Here is a 21,332-nt window from a genome sequence, read left to right as displayed (position 1 = left end):
TGTCCTATCCTATCCGGTCCTATCCTATCCTATCCTATCCTATCCGGTCCTGTCCTATCCTGTCCTATCCTATCCTGTCCTATCCTATCCTGTCCTATCCTGTCCTATCCTGTCCTGTCCTGTCCTATCCTGTCCTATCCTATCCTGTCCTATCCTATCCTATCGTATCCTGTCCTATCCTGTCCTATCCTATCCTGTCCTATCCTGTCCTGTCCTATCCTGTCCTATCCTATCCTATCCTGTCCTGTCCTATCCTATCCTGTCCTGTCCTATCCTGTCCTGTCCTGTCCTGTCCTATCCCATCCTGTCCTATTCTATCCTGTCCTATCCTGTCCTATCCTATTCTATCCTGTCCTATCCTGTCCTATCCTATCCTGTCCTGTCCTATCCTATCCTGTCCTATCCTGTCCTATCCTATCCTATCCTATCCTGTCCTATCCTATCCTGTCCTATCCTGTCCTATCCTATCCTATCCTATCCTATCCTGTCCTGTCCTATCCTGTCCTGTCCTATCCTGTCCTATCCTATCCTGTCCTATCCTATCCTATCCTGTATTATCCTGTCCTATCCTATCCTATCCTATCCTGTCCTATCCTGTCCTATCCTATCCTGTCTTATCCTATCCTATCCTGTCCTATCCTATCCTGTCCTATCCTATCCTGTCCTATCCTATCCTGTCCTATCCTATCCTATCCTATCCTATCCTGTCCTATCCTGTCCTATCCTATCCTGTCCTGTCCTATCCTGTCCTATCCTATCCTATCCTGTCCTATCCTATCCTATCCTATCCTGTCCTATCCTGTCCTATCCTATCCTGTCCTATCCTATCCTATCTTGTCCTGTCCTATCCTGTCCTATCCTGTCCTGTCCTATCCTGTCCTATCCTATCCTACCCTATCCTGTCCTGTCCTATCCTGTCCTATCCTATCCTGTCCTGTCCTATCCTGTCCTATCCTATCCTGTCTTATCCTGTCCTATCCTATCCTGTCCTGTCCTATCCTGTCCTATCCTATCCTGTCCTGTCCTATCCTGTCCTATCCTATCCTATCCTATCCTATCCTGTCCTATCCTATCCTATCCTGTCCTATCCTGTCCTATCCTATCCTATCCTGTCCTATCCTGTCCTATCCTATCCTATCCTATCCTATCCTGTCCTGTCCTGTCCTATCCTATCCTGTCCTATCCTGTCCTATCCTATCCTCTCCTGTCCTATCCTGTCCTGTCCTATCCTATCCTGTCCTATCCTGTCCTATCCTATCCTATCCTATCCTGTCCTATCCTGTCCTATCCTGTCCTATCCTATCCTATCCTGTCCTGTCCTATCCTATCCTGTCCTGTCCTATCCTGTCCTATCCTATCCTATCCTGTCCTATCCTATCCTATCCTATCCTATCCTATCCTGTCCTATCCTATCATATCCTATCCTATCTTGTCCTGTCCTATCCTGTCCTATCCTGTCCTGTCCTGTCCTATCCTATCCTATCCTGTCCTGTCCTGTCCTGTCCTATCCTATCCTGTCCTGTCCTATCCTGTCCTATCCTATCCTGTCTTATCCTGTCCTATCCTATCCTATCCTATCCTGTCCTGTCCTATCCTGTCCTATCCTATCCTATCCCATCCTGTCCTATCCTATCCTATCCTGTCCTATCCTATCCTGTCCTATCCTGTCCTATCCTATCCTGTCCTATCCTGTCCTATCCTATCCTATCCTGTCCTGTCCTATCCTATCCTATCCTGTCCTATCCTATCCTCTCCTGTCCTATCCTGTCCTATCCTGTCCTATCCTATCCTGTCCTATCCTATCCTATCCTATCCTGTCCTATTCTGTCCTATCCTATCCTGTCCTATCCTGTCCTATCCTGTCCTATCCTATCCTGTCCTATCCTATCCTATACTGTCCTATCCTGTCCTATCCTGTCCTATCCTATCCTGTCCTATCCTGTCCTATCCTGTCCTATCCTGTCCTATCCTATCCTATCCTATCCTGTCCTATCCTGTCCTATCCTGTCCTATCCTATCCTATCCTGTCCTATGGTGCCCTGCAGCGTTTGTTTGTTCCTTGTTCTTTGTTTAAACTCGTCTGTTTTTGTTGCTTTGCTTTTAGTAGTTTAATACGGTTTTATGTTGCATCTGATTACCGATTAGGCTACGGTAGAGCGACATGAAGTGCGTACAGTGGATTATTCTCCTACTTGGATTCCCTTTGCTTGTACCTAAAACAGGATACAAATCTATGAGAAAGTCGGCGGCACCACACATCCGCAACAGCAGAAACTCTTTTACAATGTAATAACTCACATTCGGGAGAACAGATCAAAGGGGACATACCTGCAGAGATCGTGAGACAAAACAACCTGGGTGAAGGACTATTAAGAAGGAAGAGGAAAAGGGGCAGGAAAGGCGGTGTGCGGCAGAGGTTGAGAAGGAACAAAACAAAGATTCCGCTTCCAACTATCCTGCTCTCCAATGTCCAAACGTTTAAGGTAAAAATGGACGAATTGTGGGCAAACTCACAGTATCTATATGAATACAGGGAGGCCTGTGTGATGGCCTTTTCTGAAACTTGGCTGTCGGAGGCGGTGCCCGACTCTGAAGTCAACCCTAACATATTCACCATCACTCATATCGACAGAGAGAGTGACGCTACTGGCAAGGAGCACGGAGGCAGTCTGGGTTCTGATAAATGACAGATGGTGTAAAACTACGATTGTCAGGATAACAATCTGCACTCCTGATACAGAGCTACTGTGAGTGTCACTACGCCCCTTCTACCTCCCCCGTGAATTCACCATGCTTTTTCTGACAGATGTTTATATCCATCCAAGAGCAAACAGTGTCAACGCAGCTGACATCATTTTTAACCTCACTCAATGTTTAACCTCACTCAAGAGCTTGATGTGATTTTCCCCGATGCGCACAAATTCATCATGGGGGATTTCAATGGCTGTACTCTTAAGCGCAATTTGAGGACTTACACCCAGTATGTGACTTGTCTAACAAGGAAAAGATAGGATCATTGACTTGTGTTACGGCTCGGTTCCCAAAGCGTATTCATCCTTGGCCAGATCTCCACTGGCTGGATCAGATCATAATACTGGTCTTCTACGACCAACTTATAGACAGTTACTCAAAAGGGAGAAGGTGGTGGAAAACCAAATACAGGTGTGGGACAATGATAGTATTGATCAGGGATGCTTTGACTGTACCACCTGGAGTGTATTTGAAGAATCATCAGCTGACCTGAACGAGTTGACTAATGTAATACCTGGCTATATTGAATTCTGTGTTGATTTGGTGATCTCCAAAAAAAACATGTAAGATATTTCCTAACAACAAACCATGGGTGACCAAAGAATTGAAAGTGGTGCTTAATAAGAAGAAACAAGTGTTTGCCTCCGGGAATCGACTCGAAAGAAAAGATGTACAGAGAGGTGAACAAAGAGATAAGAAGGTCGAGATTCCAGTAAAAGGACAAGGTGCAACAGATAATGTCACAGGGAGACTCAGTCTGCCTGATTGAGAATTAAGAATATGGCAAACTCCCCATTGAAAAAGGAGGCAAGGTATTGATCCCTGCCTGGATGAGAGGGTGTGCCTCTCTACAGCCAATGAACTAAACAAGTTCTTCACCCGCTTTGAAACAGGGGTCGCCCCCGCTACCCTGGCTCATCTGGAAGAGGATGTCATGGCAACCAAGAGTGCGCTTGTCATCGATGATGAAGTCGTACAACAAGTGTTCAAAAGCAAAGGAGCACGAAAGAGCCCGGGGCCTGATAACATAAGTGGTTGTGTCTTGAAACACTGTTCCACTCAGGTGTCTTCTGCTCTCTCTTTCAGCGGTCCCTGGGTGCATCGGAAATTCAATCTTTATGGAAAAAATCTGCTGTTGTACCTGTCCCAAAAACCTCTCATCCATCTACATCAAATGATTACAGACCTGTCGCTCTGACCTCTCTTAAATATCTTGAAAAGATCATCAAGACATACAGTTGAAGTCGGAAGTTTACCTACACCTTAGCCAAATACATTTAAACTCAGTTTTTCACAATTCCTGACATTTAATACTAGTAAAAATCCCCTGCCTTTGGTCAGTTAGGATCAACACTTTATTTTAAGAATGTGAAATGTCAGAATAATAGTAGAGAGAATGATTTATTTCAGCTTTTATTTATTTCATCACATTCCCAGTGGGTCAGAAGTGTACATACACTAAATTAGTATTTGGTAATGTAACGGATGTGAAATGGCTAGCTAGTTAGCGGGTACGCGCTAGTAGCGTTTCAATCAGTTACGTCACTTGCTCTGAAACCTAGAAGTAGTGTTGCCCCTTGCTCTAACTGAGTCAGGTTTGTAGAGCTCCTTGCTCGCACACACTTTTTCGTTCTGCCCACAACTTTTTCTATGGGATTGAGGTCAGGGCTTTGTGATGGCCACTCCAATACCTTGACTTTGTTGTCCTTAGGCCATTTTGCCACAACTTTGGAAGTATGCTTGGGGTCATTGTCCATTTGGAAGACCCATTTGTGACCAAGCTTTAACTTCCTGACTGATGTCTTGAGATGTATCTTCAATATATCCACGTAATTTTCCTGCATTCTATTTTGTGAAGTTCACCAGTCCCTCCTGCGGCAAAGCACCCCCACAACATGATGCTGCCACCCCCGTGCTTCACGGTTTGGATGGTGTTCTTTGGCTTGCAAGCCTCCCTAATTTTCCTCCAAGCATAACAATGGTCATTATGGCCAAAGAGTTCTATTTTTGTTTCCTCAGACCAGAGGACGTGAAATAATCTGTCTGTAAACAATTGTTGGTAAAATTACTTGTGTCATGCACAAAGTAGATGTCCTAACTGACTCGCCGTGTTTGGAGGAAGAAGAAGGATGAGTACAACCCCAAGAACACCATCCCAACCGTGAAGCATGAAGGTGGAAACATCATTCTTTGGGGATGCTTTTCTGCAAAGGGGACAGGACGACTGCACCGTATTGAGGGGAGGATGGATGGGGCCATGTATCGCGAGATCTTGGCCAACAACCTTCCCTCAGTAAGAGCATTGAAGATGGGTCGTGGCTGGGTCTTCCAGCATGACAACGACCCGAAACACACAGCCAGGGCAACTAAGGAGTGGCTCCGTAAGAAGCATCTCAAGGTCCTGTAGTGGCCTAGCCAGTCTCCAGACCTGAACCCAATAGAAAATCTTTGGAGGGAGCTGAAAGTCCCTATTGCCCAGCAACAGCCCCGAAACCTGAAGGATCTGGAGAAGGTCTGTATGGAGGAGTGGGCCAAAATCCCTGCTGCAGTGTGTGCAAACCTGGTCAAGAACTACAGGAAACGTATGATCTCTGTAATTGCAAACAAAGGTTTCTGTACCAAATATTAAGTTCTGCTTTTCTGATGTATCAAATACTTATGTCATGCAATAAAATGCAAATGAATTACTTAAAAATCATACAATGTGATTTTCTGGATTTTTGTTTTAGATTCCGTCTCTCACAGTTGAAGTGTACCTATGATAAAAAATTACAGACCTCTACATGCTTTGTAAGTAGGAAAACCTGCAAAATCGGCAGTGTATAAAATACTTGTTCTCCCCACTGTATACACACACTCACAGAAACACACACACACATACATACCCACACACACCCACACACAAACACACACACACACACACATACATACCCACACACAGTACTAGTCAAACGTTTGGACACACCTACTCAGAAGTGTATGTAAACTTCCGACTTCAACTGTATTTAGATTTGTGTATGTAACGTCCTGACCAGAGTTCGTATGTGTTTTACTTGTTTAGTGTTGGTCAGGCCGTGAGCTGGGTAGGAATTCTATGTTGTGTGTCTAGTTTGTCTGTTTCTATGTTTGGTTAAATGTGTTGCCTGATATGGTTCTCAATTAGAGGCAGGTGTTTGACGTTTCCTCTGATTGAGAACCATATTAAGGTAGGCTGTTCTCACTGTTTGTTTGTGGGTGATTGTTCCTGTGTCAGTGTTGGTGCTACATGGGACTGTGACGGTTAGTGTGTTTTGTCAGTTTGTATAGTGTCTTGTTTTGTTTTATTAAATTCATTATGTCTAATTACCACGCTGCACATTGGTCCTCTGATCCTTCTCACCTCTCCTCGTCCGAGGAGGAGGAAGAGCTAGACTGCCGTTAGTGTAACACTTTTTTGGTTACTACATGATTCCATATGTGTTATTTCATAGTTTTGATGTCTTCACTATTATTCTACAATGTAGAAAATAGTAAAAATAAAGAAAGACCCTTGAATGAGTAGGTGTGTCTTTGACTGGTACTGTGTATATAGTTAAGTTAAGAGCTTTTCACAATACTGAGCCGAAACCAAGCAGAGCAAACCAAACTGTACTGAGCTGTCCTTGGCTACGCATCCACGTTAGTTGCTGGAATCTTGCTGAAAACGACAATGTGAAAGTAAATATCTTTTCCGGCACGGTTTGGTTCAGGTCGACACGATAATGTGAAAAGGGCTATTGCCCTCTCCTCAGCTTCAACATTATAATAACCCAGCAGCAACATCGGACAGCTTGGCATTTGTACCAGAAAACTCTTTAATGACTGTTATTCTAAGCATCATTTAGTCAACCATGCTCAAACCACTGTTACATGAACTGAGGATTCATTTATTTTTTTGTTGCCAGGATGTGTTTGGAATTGTAAATTGAATGGCCACCTGGTCAAACTGGTAAGTTTTATGTTAAAAGTTCCACATACTGTAGGTTTCAGTTGTGTTTTGTCAACAGCGTTTAATGATGGTTCTAAATGTAATCAAGTTCACTGAGACTTGTCATGACTAGTAACTCTGTTTCATGTTTGTGTGGGATTTTGTCTTTGACAGTGAACTCTTGGATGACAAGAGGATTGTCAGGTAAGGAAGTTTAGTTTACATCTCCTTCTCAAGACATGAAACACTGTGCAGCACGGCTTACAAATGCTCTACTTTTTGCAATAAGTCATTTTTAACCTTGTGCCAATAATAATAGGCAAAATTGATCAAATGTACATTCCTTACTTCTGACTTACCCTGTGCCAGAAATTATAGCCACTATTTGTAATAACAATATATTCAGTTACAGTATGTTCATTTAGCACCCATTAAGAAACACCCCATTTTCAGTTGTAGTACTTTTTCCTGCTGCTTTCCCGAATGAAGACAATACTACTGTGGAACATTAAAGGTCGTGTTTTTTTTCTTCTAATTTGGACCTTTTTATGTCTTGCAGCCACAGAGAATATCAATGTTGAGTCTATACCACGAAGGCCTAGTGTGGCTCTGTGCAACGAGACCCAGCTACTGTGGGAGATGGAGGTGTGTGGGGAGGAATTCAAGCGAAAGATGGACCACGTGGATCCCCAGAACTGGTGCAACTTAACACACTTCATCAGGTAAAAGCCTTTTCAATCTTATCAGAACAAGCCAAAGAGTCCGTCTATCAATGCACTGACCCAGCTCTTAAGGGCACTCAGTATAACTGTTATATTAATCCATGTCAGAATGCCGAGGTAGGATTACTTCCGGCAAGCAAAACCTGTGTAATCCCACTACACCAGTTTGTAAACTTTTAGCTTTTGGATGCAGTCTAAGATTTGGAACTTGAAGCCAAAAAATAACACATTTCCAATAAAATTATGAAATGCACTAACATTGTTGTACAACATTTTGGGGAAGTTCAGAACATACAGTGTAAAAAGTATTCTTTTAAATAGAACAATTAAAACACAATGTAGGAGGAATCAAAGAATACTGTATTGCATTGTAGGTAGTCTAGTAAAAAATGTAATAAAACATGCCATGATTCTGCACCCACTATCTGGCTGTTTGTGTGTGAACAGGCGATTGGAAACCAGATGCCTGTTGGCACAGTAGATCCAGCGGGCCATTTGCCTGGCTGGACCTGCTCAGTGTTAATTCCCCCCTGGCCAATGAGCGGCACCTGACCCAGCATGGTTCTCTAACACCCTTCAACCATTCACACACACGCAAACACACATACACAGGCAAATCAACACTAGAAAAATGTCCCTCTGTAAATGTCAATGTTATGTAAATAATTGTGCTGGGGATTCAGAGGCCTGACATTGATTTTTCCCCTATTTGATTCGATTAAGCCTCAATAGAATTCAGCATGAATGACAGAATGTAATAGGGATGAAACGGACATTTCTAAGAACCCTTCCCTCTTTCCCCTAGTGTCAGCGAAGCCTGCTCCGTTCCTAGAATGAATGTGTTCATGGACATTGTTCTTTAGCCCATCAAAACATTGCGAGTCACTTTGTGGGCATCTCACACATGGTTTCTGGGGAAATTCACTTTCTCTATTACTTCTCCGTGGGGAGTCCCGATCGGGAGATCAACATTCCATGTTGTATTTAGACAAGATATTTACAAATATTGGATGTAAGGAAAACATACATGTAAACCCCATCTTCCACAGACAGGGTTTCGACAGAAGTTGAACCATAAGGCCTTTTGTAATAACCAGCCATTGAAAGTTCCATTCTGTTTATTTCAACAGGGCACAAGCTTCATTTGATGCTAAGTTTACACTGTGCTTTTTTTGTAAAGAATACAACATGATACACTTGAAGCTTTAGATAAGGAATTCTAGGAAGAATACACATATATTGTACCTAGTACAATACCTCTTATATTGTCCAGTAGCTCATATTGTCAAGAAATTTCTCTCTTCATGAGACAGTCATTACCATACATACCAGCTTTTTCATGAGGAGCATTTGAGAATGATGTTTAAAGTATTTGTTAATGTGTTATTCATGAGATATGTATTCTCATGGACATCTCCAGGGAGCCTGTGGCACTCTGATGAAAGAGAGCGAGAGAGACACAGACATTGAAAAAGGGAGAAAGTGAAGGACCTTTATGTAAACCAACACACTATCAAGTTAGGGGTTAAGGTTAGGTTTACGGATTTAAGTTAGGGTTAGCTAACATGCTAGCTAAGGAGGTAAAGGGTTAAGGTTAGGGGAAGGGGAAGGGGTAGCTAACATGCTAAGTAGTTACAAAGTAGCTAAAAAGTAGGAAGTAGTTGCAAATTTGCTAATTAGCTAAATGCTAAAGTTATCAGTGATGAGATTCGAGCATGCAATCTTTGGGTTGCTAGATGTTATATGCCCATCCATCTATTCATCCTCGTCCACCAACCTCCCTCGTATCGTTTCTGTCTTAAGTAACCTACTGTCTTTATGTGTCTATTTCACAATAATCTGTGATTCTGGATTGATGTAAACAGTGGTCCTCGTTTATGTTCCGTGCAGTAGTGGTGCGTGGGTAAAATATATATATATATATATATTTTTTTTACTAAATCACTGGTGAAGCCCCCCCCCCCCCCCCAAAAGCCATATTACATCCTATGTATTGTGATATTGGGGTTGTTTGCTCTATAACCTGTTAATTCATATGCCTTGCAACCTTGATATGTAGGCCTAAGGCTGAGACAATAAGAAGACACAGTGGTAGAACAACTTCAACCTCACCTTTGTTTCATTACAAAACCGGAGAGCAACCTGTCGGTGAAGTCCACAAAGGATATTGCATATAACAGTTGCATGACCTACAGCATTGTCAAGCAAGTTAATGTTTCCGACATTGTCGGACTACTAAACAACTATTGATTTAGCACCACGGAGAGTTACCTTAAGTCTCAAAGAAAACAGGAGCTGCCTCCACTATTCCAGCACCATCTCAACATCACCTATGCTCAGTCTAATACGGTGAAAACTAAAAGATATATATTTTTTAAATTGTTCAATCAACGTAAGCTAAATATGATGTGGCTGTCCATGGTTCTGATTTCTGTGTGTGTGTGTGTGTGTGTGTGTGTGTGTGTGTGTGTGTGTGTGTGTGTGCGTGTGCATTCATGCAAGTAGAAAAAACATGTTGACTTACGCTACTTGTAGAGAAATCCAATGCCATCCTCTCATGTTGACGAAACGTCCTATGACTGTCATACAGTACACTCTTTTATTTTTTGTTGTCCTAGGCTACCTGGCTAAAATGCTTGCTTGCTAGCCTAACTTGCTTTCATGGGGAACAATGAGCCAGCTAGTTAACGTTAGCCTTCTACATCTAGCTACATTTGAACTTCCATCCTCTCAGGCCAGGGGTACAATGTATGAATTCATGGTTGGATCAGAATCACCATTAATCATTGGCCAGTACGGAGAATTAAGTAAAACCACAAGTCCAAATCCTTATCTCCATCCATGGGTAATTTAGGAAAGGGCCCATTTTAGCTAGCTAGTCACCGGAGGACAACAACACAATGAGAGGCAACAATTCAAGTTGTTTCTGTCAATGACTTTTGGCTCTCGGCGTGATTGAAGCCAATTCCTTTGACACTGTTTTTTGGACCATTCACAGTTGAGCTCAATGCTAATTGGCTATTATTTTATACTTTTTAAAATCAAGTGAGGTCAAATTCTCGCCGGTGTCCATTGCATTCAATGCTACAGGTGGCAACAATGTTATACTCTTTTTGACCAGACAGCATCAGATATATGGCCTACACATACAGAGACAGAGGGGCGCTGTTTTACTCGCTCGGATGCTTTCTCCGGTGAGATACATTCAGCCTCTTGCAAATTGAAGGGAAAGCTTGGGGTCCCTTGGCATCCATGACTAAACGCCAGTGGTTCCGCGCTGAGAGAAACAAAGCATGTGGCCGTGTCAGTGAGGCGTCATTACATGTTAGAGTGAACGCTCTCTAAAATGTATGGCCAGCTATATTAATTCAAATGAGCAAATCTGAACCACGGGTACACAGTCAAGCAAATGGGACCGCTGAGCAGGCCAGACCCTGAATGCCATTGCCAGGTACGGTGCCATCCCCTCCTAATGAATATTAACACAAGGACATTATCATCAGCAGGCCTGGTCTGTCTTTCAACTAACAGATGCTCCAGGGTCATCAGTGCATGTTAGAGTGGCCTTAAATGGCATCCCGGCAGCCATTTGCAAACACAATGAGAATTTACTGTCTGTGTGATTTAGTAAAACATTTAATGAAGTCAGTACATAACCAGTCAGAGAGGACATATGGGGAGAGGAGTTGGAAATAAAATAAATGTATCACTTGAAGAGATCAGTTTTTTCCCCCCATGCCCCAGGTTGATCTCCTGGGATAAAACATTGGCCTAAACAACCATAATCCAAAACAATCTTGCTATATTCCATCTAAAATGTGAGTGATAAAGTGTGTCCTCTCTTCCAACAAGTATTCCTCTCTAAATATGTCATTTTTTTGTGTGTATTCTTTTACGTTTAAGGGCAAATGCAGACTACGATAAATCTTTCAGCAGCATAGATTCTTCTGACAACCTGATTGACTCTACACAATCAGACATAATTATGTTATGTTTTTTACAAGCTGGACTCAACACTTCAAAACAGGGTCTCATTTGAAACAAGCGCTTTATCAAGGCTTTCTACAGAAGAACATGCATAAAGACTTCGATTCGATTTCTGAAGCATCTTTCTAGACCTTATAAAGAGGATATTATATGGCTTCAGCAAAGAATATCTTCCCTTGCAGGTGTTTGTACACATGCCTATACACACACTCTCATTCAAATAAACACATACAAGAACACACAACTACATGTAATAGTGCCAGACATGCACACAAACATATACAGTAGGCATCGCTGTTATGATTTCAGTTGTCCTTGATGTCCTTTGTTTTAAATGTATTATTATTTGTAAAAAAAACAATTGCATTGTTGTTTGCTATTTTCTTCTGTCTTTTCCTTTTTTCTCTTCAGTTCATTCTCTTGGTTGTTGGTGCATTGGCGGGTTCTTGGGGGTGGGGAATGGAATTAATTATATTTTTTATATTTTTTCTTCAGGGGGGACTGTGGGAGGGGTCTCGAATGGTTGAGGGACAGCTATTGGGGAACTGTGGGGGGATCTTGGAGGGTTCGGGTTTCACAAGATTGTGATCATGAAAAGGAAACTATGACATATTTTATATCACTATCATGCACACGCACCCTCACACATAAGGATGGCTCTGTTGCGGAAAGCCTGATACATGTTTGATAGTGTCTTGATGCTGTATTGTTTGTCCTTCATGTTCTAATACTTTAATGTTACCCCTTCCTTGTGTTTTTTTGTAATAAATAATTTAAAAAAGAATTAAAAAAGAATATCTTCACTTTCCAATATCTTTTACTTACCCTGTATCAGGGATCAAGGTAAGACCCAGATGCAGACTGTCGAAGTAACAATGTTTATTATAGCAACAGGGCAGGCTACAACAGGTCAAGGCAGGCTACAACAGGTCAAGGCAGGCTACAACAGGTCAAGGCAGGCTACAACAGGTCAAGGCAGGCTACAACAGGTCAAGGCAGGCTACAACAGGTCAAGGCAGGCTACAACAGGTCAAGGCAGGCTACAACAGGTCAAGGCAGGCTACAACAGGTCAAGGCAAGCTACAACAGGTCAAGGCAGGCTACAACAGGTCAAGGCAGGCTACAACAGGTCAAGGCAGGCTACAACAGGTCAAGGCAGGCTACAACAGGTCAAGGCAGGCTACAACAGGTCAAGGCAGGCTACAACAGGTCAAGGCAGGCTACAACAGGTCAACGGGTCGATAATCCAGAGTATAGGGGCAAAGATACAGGATGGCATGCAGGGTTAGGTCAGGCAGAGGTCAGTAATTCAGAGGTGGGGTAAAGGTACAGGATGGCAGGCGGCCTCAGAGACAGGACAGGCAAGGGTCAAACCCAGGGGGGGCGAGAAAAGCGAGACTGGGAAAAAGCGGGAGCTGAGAAAACCGCTGGTTGACTTGACAAACAAGATGAACTGGCAACGGACAAACAGAGAACACAGGTATAAATACACAGGGGATAATGGGGGAAGATGGGCGACACCTGGAGGGGGGTGGAGACAATCATAAGGACAGGTGAAACAGATCACGGTGTGACAACCTGAAAGTATTCTATGTGGCCAGGGGAGACTGTGCTCCACGGTTCAGATGTATTTCAAAAGCCACTGCTAATTTAAACGGACCCAAAAGGCTTTAAGGTAATTTTTTCAATAATATTTGTCCAGGCAAGGTTTGGCAGTGAATTTGACATGTAATGTTGGCATTGAGGGTTGGTTTTGTTCTGGCACTGCGAGTGGGAAGCATGGAACTTGTTCGCCTTCCTTACAGGAGGAATACATCTGAATCTGAATAACCGTCTCCTCAGCTCTTCTCTTACACCAAATGTTAAGGGCTGCTGGAAATACTGTTATAGATCACTTTATATAATCAGAACCTTTTTAGTTTCTGAACAGAACATAGTTGACTATAACCTACACTATAGCCTATCTTAGAAATATAACTTTGCGCTGTGCTTCTCTGATCATGCACTTCATAGCTTATAGCCTATAGGCTATGGATTATTTGATTGAGACCACACCAAATAGCCTATAGGCACACTTGATATTACATGCTCAGCTGAGAATTAGAGATGGGGTACACATCAGGCACACATTGATATATAGCCTAATAAGCAACAAATTCTGAGAAATATAGAAATGTAATCAATTACAAATTGATTTCAGTCTATTCCCTCCCATCGAATAGATTGAAATTGAAAAAGCATGAAACTTCCCCATCTTCCTCCAGGTAACCATCCTGTACATTTCGATCCATTCCTTAATGAGTTGCCTCTTGAATGCTCTTTGTGGATGGAAAAACGACATTCTTTCAAAATGTGACCCTTTTCGGGCTCCTGAGTGCCGCAGCAGTCTAAGGCACTGCATTTCAGTGCTAGAGGCTTCACTACAGACCCTGGTTCAATTCCAGGCTGTATCACAACCGGCCGTGATTGGGAGTATCATAGGGCGGCGCACAATTGGCCCAGCGTCGTCCGGGTTAGAGTTTGGCTGGGGTAGGCTGTCATTGTAAATAAGAATTTGTTCTTAACTGACTTGTCTACGTAAATAAAGGTTAAATAAATACAAATAAAATTGTTACGAAAGAGTCAATATCAGCTTTTATAAGAATTCATTGGTCCTTCTAATGATAGGAAAGATTTTGCAGTTTTAAATGATAAAAGACAACACAGCACACAGCGTCAAATTCTTGGTAAACATAAATCCTAATTTGATATATTCCATCATTTTTCAGTCTGTGGTCAACTTTTCAGTCTGTGTTTTACAATCGTTTTTTTACAATAATATCCAAGCCAAAAAGCTATTCCAGAGTTACCATACAACCAATCCATTGACTTTACAGCAGCCTCCCTTATCTCGGCAATCAGGTAGCTTATGTCCATATGGAGACACAATTTATACGCTTGATCGAGGCTCATTCAATTTGCAGCACTTAGGTGGAGGTCGTCTGAAAGCAATGACGGGGATTGGCTGACGTCAAACCACACCGCTAGTGTGAAAGGCATTGGAGGGGAAACTGAAGATAAATATAGAACTAACCATTTGTCTTGACTAGTTTCATCGAACAGGGGCTGATATGATTTGTTTTGCTAGGTGAACATCATGGCTGGGACCCCATGACACCTAGATGGCTATTATCTCGGCTCTAATCACCCATTTAGCTCCTAAACGTGTACTATACCAAGCCTTGAAAGTGCAGCTCATTTGTGTCATGTTTATGTTCTAATGGGTTGCTTTTAGTGCACTTTGTAAGACACACAGAAATTGACCCTAATGAGGCAGTCTGGGTACAACTAGTAGCTAATGAAGTAAACAATGAGGAGGACACACACATCTGGCCACAGGGTCTGTGTCATTAGTTTCCTAGGCATATGGCTACTCCGTCATTTTCCACAGTGAAATAAACACATTTGTCCCATTTAAAAACAAACAGAAAGTTACAAGGGCTTCATAACATATTCTTAAAGGCTTCATAAGCACTACATAGATTCTTCACAAATCATCTACTGGCTTGTGTCATATTCTATAAAGGAGGACATACTTATGGGTATATGACGTAGTGGACTATGTCTCATGTATCTAAGTAGTGCTTATGAAGGCTTTATGAATGCTCTACATGTTGTTGTTCATTTAAAGTGGGACCAGCCTATTTGTCTGTTGACTAGATTGATGTAACGATCACGTGAGACCACAAACCAGTCACTGATAAAGTATTATGAAACAAGATGCAGGACTTTAGCCTCTATCTATCTATTGAGAGAGAGAACTTTTTTTGCAGAGTAAGAATTTGAGAGATAAACCCTCCCTATTTCTCAGTTTAGACACATCCTACCTAAGTAGCTGAGCGTATGGTAACAGCTATACTGCTAAATAGACCCCTTAACTCTTCTTATCCCCTGAAATAGAGAATAAATGTTGAGATACAGAGAACATGATTTTCATTCTAATCCCTGGCACCAGATTCCCCTCACCCTGCCTTCTGATTGGCTAATCACTTTGTGTTCCTCTGCCCTCTGATCGACTAAACAGTTTGTGGTCCTCTGCCCTTTGGACCAGGGATTGGCAAACCACCCTCCTGGAGAGCTACTGGGAGGGCAAGCTTTTGTTCCAGCCCTGCCTTAACACACCTGAATCTACTGATCAGCTGCTCATAGGCTGTTAGATCAAGGTTGGAACAAAAGCCTGTATGCCCAGTTTTTTTTAACCCTTTGTGTTCCTCTGCTCTCTCTGCAGTGAGTACCACCTTTTCTCGCTGTGCACGGAGACCAACGCCGAGCGCATCAACTGCTACTGGCCCAACCCTCTGGTGGAGAGCTACATCATCCGGATCCACAAGCACTTCTTCTCCAACTGCACCCTGGAGAGGGTGATCCTGGTGGACCCGCCGGACGACACACTCACCATCCTCATCCTCATCCCTGTCTTTCTCACCCTGGCCATGATCGCGCTGGTGGTGTGGTGCAGCAAGCGCAGCGACGTCCTGGCTTAGGATGTTGGTTGGTTTGGTTCCCATGTGACTGTCCAGCATGTCCAGAGACCCATAAACGTCTTTATTGAACCCTAGATGAGGAATTGGGTTAGGGAAGACAGGTAGGGAACCTACGGAGGGAACTTTTGTTTGTTCATTGTGTCATTTCAGGATTATGGTGGATTGAAAGGATTAAAAGAAGCCACTTAACGCCTTTGAAGGAGATGCATCCAAACTCCAAGGCCTTTTGATAGATATACTGTACCCAAGGACCCAAGACACATACGAGACATTTAGGATTGTAGATCCTTTGTATGAAATGGGACTGAGGCCCAGGGACTGCTTAAATATCATAATTTATAAGACATGGTTAAACTTTTAAATATATTCTCATGAAGAAGTCTTCTCAATAGGAGAACATGGACAAACTGAGACGTGAATATGCATAGTACTTTTCTGTACCAGTGCCGTCTACTGTATAGAAACTACATTTTGGTCCCGCATCGCCGCCATGCTTTCTGTACAGTACTGTTTCTTCTTCACACTTCCTCATCTGTTCTTATGTGCTGTCACTATCGGGTCAAGTTGCACAGACGGATAAAAAAAAAGGTGATTTTACCCTAACCCTGATTCAATTTTGCCCAAACCTTAACCACATCCCTAACCTTATGCCTAACCCAAAGCTTAAATTCAGACAGAAAAAGCATATTTTCATGTTCATACATGTTCGTGATATAGGGAATTGAGTGTGAACTTGGCCATTGAGTGTGAACAAGCCCTATATGTGTAGCTTATAATAGAGCAGTTGTTCTCTTGCAGTGTTTGTGGGGCGCCGGCGAGCACATACTGAATCTACCTTCATTATTACTCATGTCTCTGCGTTGTCGTGGCAATAGCGCAGAAGTTGTTATCACTGATTGCATTGCTTATTTGGTGTAACATCTGCAGGAATTCTGCTCACGCTAATTTGTATTTAATTCTGCTGTTTTATCGTTCCGGGGAGGTGTGGGAGGTAGGAACGTAAATCACTGTCAAGATTAGGGACTCATTCTGAGATAATTTCATTTTGCCAGAAGTAAACTTTTGGTATTGAGGAGCTATTGGATTATTTACTGTACTGCTATTTAATGTTTTAATTAAATGACTTAGAATAAGTCCCTGCTTTGGTTATTAATCAACATGTCCATGGTGAAATGTTCTGCCTCTTTCTGCCCTCTGCCTTTCCAATGAATTCCTACTTCTACAAATTGCATTCATCTTTGAGATGTAGTACATGTCTTTACTGGTTCGAAGCAAAACTCAAATGCAACTCTGAAAATGTATTAGTAAGGGTTCTAGAGGCCATAACAAAATAATATTGTTTTGACATTTCAAGTGTAAACATAGTTAAACACGATCAATTACGCTTCAAACTACACTATACAGTGCCGTCAGAAAGTTTTCAGACACTAGGGGCCTCCCGGGTGCTAGATGTGCCACCAGAGACTCTGGGTTCGAGCCCGGGCTCTGTTGTAGCCGGCCGTGACCGGGAGGTCCATGGGGCGATACACAATTGGCCTAGTGTTGTCCGGGTTAGGAAGGGCTAATTCTAAAGTTATATAAATATTTTTTTCCCTCTCATCAATCTACACACAATCCCCATAATGACAAAGCAAAAACAGGTTTTTTAAACATGAAATATTACATTTACATACGTATTCAGACCCTTTACTTAGTACTTTGCTGAAGCACCTTTGGCAGCGATTACAGCATTGAGTGATGCAGTTCCTTAGACCGTTGTGCCACTTGGGAGCCCAAAGCTATTTTCAGGTCTCTCCAGAGATGTTAGATCGGGTTCAAGTCCAGTCTTGGCTGTGTGCTTAGGGTCGTTGTCCTGTTGGAAGGTGAACATTCGCCCCAGTCTGAGGTCCTGAGAGCTCTGAGCTGGTTTTCATGAAGGATCTCTCTGTACTTTGCTCTGTTCATCTTTGCCTCAATCCTGAACAGTCTCCCAGTCCCTGCTGCTGAAAAACATCCCCTAAGCATGATGCTGCCACCACCATGCTTCACCGTAGGGATGATGCCAGGTTTCCTCCACATGTGACGTTTGCCATTCAGGCCAAAGAGGTCAATCTTGGTTTCATCAGTCCAGAGAACCTTGTTTCTCATAGTCGGAGAGTCTTTAGGTGCCTTTTGGCAAACTCCAAGCGGGCTGTCATGTGCTTTTTACTGAGGAGTGGCTTCCGTCAAATGAGTGGATTTGGCTATTTCACCCACACCCGTTGCTGACAGATGTATACAATCGAGCACACAGCCACGCAATCTACATAGACAAACATTGGCAGTAGAATGGTCTTACTGAAGAGTTCACTGACATTCACCGTGGCACCGTCATAAGATGCCACCTTTCCAACAAGTCAGTTCGTCAAATTTTTGCCCTGCTAGAGCCAGTAAGTGCAGCAAGTGCTGTTGTGAAGTGAAAACGTCTAGGAGCAACAACGGCTCAGCTGTAAAGTGGCAGGCCACACAAGCTCACAGAACGAGAATGCCGAGTGCTGAAGCTCGTAAAAATCATCTCTCCTCGGTTGCAACACTCAATACTCAGTTCCAAACTATCTCTGGAAGCAACGTCAGTACAATAACTGTTCGTCGGGAGCTTCATGAAATGGGTTGCCATGGCCGAGTAGCCGCACATAAGCCTAAGATCACCATGTGCAATGCCAAGCATCGGCTGGAGTGGTGTAAAGCCATTGGACTCTGGAACAGTGGAAATTTGTTCTCTGGAGTGGTGAATCACGCTTCACCGTCTGGCAGTCCGACAGACGAATCTGAGTTTGGCGGATGCCAGGGGAACACTACCTGCCCCAATGCATAGTGCCAACGGTAAAGTTTGGAGGAGGAGGAATAATGTTCTGGGGCTGTTTTTCATGGTTCTGGCCCCTTAGTTCCAGTGAAGGGAAATCTTACCGCTACAGCGTACAATGACATTCTAGACCACTGGTTCCCAAACTTTATATTGTCCCGTACCCCTTCAAACACCAGGGCACCAGGGTCAACGCACTCTCAAATGTTGTTTTTTGCCATCATTGTAAGCCTGCCACACACACACTACACAATACATTTATTCAACATAAGAATGAGTGTGAGTTTTTTGGGAAGTGACAAAGAGCTCTTATAGGACCAGGGCACAAATAATAATATGATAATAAAAATCAATAATTTTGCTCTTTATTTAGGCATCTTACATATAAAACCTTATTTGTTCATCAAAAATTGTGAATATCTCACCGCAGGTTAATGAGAAGGGTGTGCTTGAAAGGATGCACATAATTCTTCAATTTTGGGTTGCATTGGAGAGAGTCTCAGTCTTATATAATTTTCCATACACAGTCTGTGCCTGTATTTAGTGTTTATGCTAGTGAGGGCTGAGAATCCACTCTCACATAGGTGTGTGGTTGAAAAGGCCATCAGTGTCTTAACAGTGTGATTTGCCAAGGCAGGAGCGCAGCCCTATCCAGAAATCTGTCAGTGGCTTCTGATTAAATACATTTTTCACAGAACCGCTTGTTGCAATTTTGATGAGGCTCTCTTGTTCAGATATCGGACTGGCGGCAGGGCATGAAAGGGATAACGAATCTAGTTGTTTTTGTCATCCGTTTCGGGAAAGTACCTGCGTAATTGCGCACCCACCTCACTCAGGTGCTTCGCTATATCACATTTGACATTGTCCGTAAGCTTGAGTTCATTTGCACACAATCATACAATGATGGAAAGACCTGTGTGTTGTCCTTTTTAATGCAGACAGAGAAGAGCTCCAACTTCTTAATCATAGCCTCAAATTTGTCCCACACATTGAATATAGTTGCAGAGAGTCTCTGTAATCCTAGATTCAGATCATTCAGGCGAGAAAAAACATCACCCAGATAGGCCAGTCGTGTGAGAAACTCGTCATCATGAAAGCAGTCAGACATGTGAAAAGGATGGTCAGTAAATAAAACTTTAAGCTCGTCTCTCAATTAAAAAAAACGTGTCAATACTTTGCCCCTTGATAACAAGCCTATTTCTGTATGTTGTAAAAGCGTTACACGGTCGCTGCCCATATCATTGCATAATACAGAAAATACACGAGAGTTCAGGGGCCCTGCTTTTCTAAGTTAACCAGTTTCACTATAGTGTCCAAAACGTATTTCAAGCTGTCAGGCATTCCCTTGGCAGCAAGAGCCTCTCGTGGATGCTGCAGTGTACCCAAGTGGCACCGGGAGCAACTGCTTGCATGTGCGTTACCACTCCACTATGTCTCCCTGTCATGGCTTTTGCTCTATCAGTACAGATACCAACACATTTTGAACACCAAAGTCCATTTAATGTCACAAAGCTGTCCAGTACTTAAAAAAGATCCTCTCCTGTTGTCCTGGTTTCAAGTGATTTGGAGAGGAGGATGTCTTCCTTACTTGACTCCCCATAAACATAACAGACATATACCAGGAGCTGTGCCAGGCCTGCCACCTCTGTTGACTCATCCAGCTGTAACGCATAGAATTCACTGGCTTGTATGCGAAACTGTAATTGTTTAAAACATCTCCTGCCATGTCACTGATGCGTTGTGAAACAGTGTTGTTTGATGAAGTCATTGTCTGCATAGTTTTTTGTCCTTTTCCCCCAGCATTGTCCCAGCCATATCCGCGGCAGCAGGAAGAATTAAGTCCTCCACAATAGTATGGGGAATTTGTATGTAGTATTTGCCTGTCCTAACCACGGCTAGGTATCTGTTGCTTTTATTAGTCTTACTACTCAAAAGTCGTCTTAATTCTCACTCAAAACGCTCCAGTGGCTTATTTTTCAAATTGGCATGTTTGCGCAAGAGTGAAGGTTTCATCGAGTTGTGAAATAGTACTTTTGCACATGTAACACACTGTTGCTGAGGAAAGGCACTACTTCCAATATAAGGGAACCCCAAATCAATGTAGTTCTCATCATATTCACACTTCTTCCATGGTGCAACATCCCTGTCTGTTGTTCTTTCCCGGGTAAGGGGGCAGTAGCTCTTCGGCTGCATCAGATTCAAAGCTGTCAGTGTCCATGCTAGCTGGGCTAACAACAAATGTAGAATTACTGATGCTAGCATTGGATGTGCTCGTGGAAGCAGGACAACTTGTGTCGTAGACAGGTGCAGGTGTAGTACTGCTGGTAGTAGCAGCACTACCAGTTAATGTTTTATTTTTAATTTAACTAGGCAAGTCAGTTAAGAACAAATTCTTATTTACATTGACGGCCTATCCCAGACGACGACACTGGGCCAATTGTGCGCAGCCCTATGGGAATCCCAATCACGGCCAGATGTTGTAACGGTAGTCGTCATATTTCTCCTCCTCGGACGAGGAGCTTCATGACATCCGGCTCGATGCCCAACCTAGCCCTACCAGTGCTGCGAGGTGGAATAGCCCG

General features: G+C 42.9%; 1 protein-coding gene across 2 annotated transcripts in view; it reads left to right on the top strand.

The window, feature by feature from the left end:
* Window positions 1–17,062, top strand: part of LOC129823100 (receptor activity-modifying protein 3-like) — a 34,652-nt gene extending 17,590 nt beyond the window's left edge. The window contains exons 2-5 of one of the 2 annotated variants that reach the window (XM_055881856.1): window positions 6,675–6,718; window positions 6,872–6,901; window positions 7,257–7,419; window positions 15,674–17,062. In XM_055881856.1, coding sequence (XP_055737831.1) covers window positions 6,883–6,901; window positions 7,257–7,419; window positions 15,674–15,929 — 438 coding nt within the window. In that variant the 5' untranslated portion in view covers window positions 6,675–6,718; window positions 6,872–6,882 and the 3' untranslated portion in view covers window positions 15,930–17,062. The remainder of the gene's footprint in view (window positions 1–6,674; window positions 6,719–6,871; window positions 6,902–7,256; window positions 7,420–15,673) is intronic. The other variant, XM_055881855.1, reaches the window with a different exon arrangement.
* The last annotated feature ends 4,270 nt before the right edge of the window (window positions 17,063–21,332 follow it).

The sequence above is a fragment of the Salvelinus fontinalis genome, chromosome 25 (assembly GCF_029448725.1).
Source record: "Salvelinus fontinalis isolate EN_2023a chromosome 25, ASM2944872v1, whole genome shotgun sequence".
Classification (NCBI taxonomy): Eukaryota; Metazoa; Chordata; class Actinopteri; order Salmoniformes; family Salmonidae; genus Salvelinus; species Salvelinus fontinalis.
The sequence above is the reverse complement of the archived record's forward strand: the minus strand, read 5'-3'. Positions and strand labels throughout refer to the sequence as shown.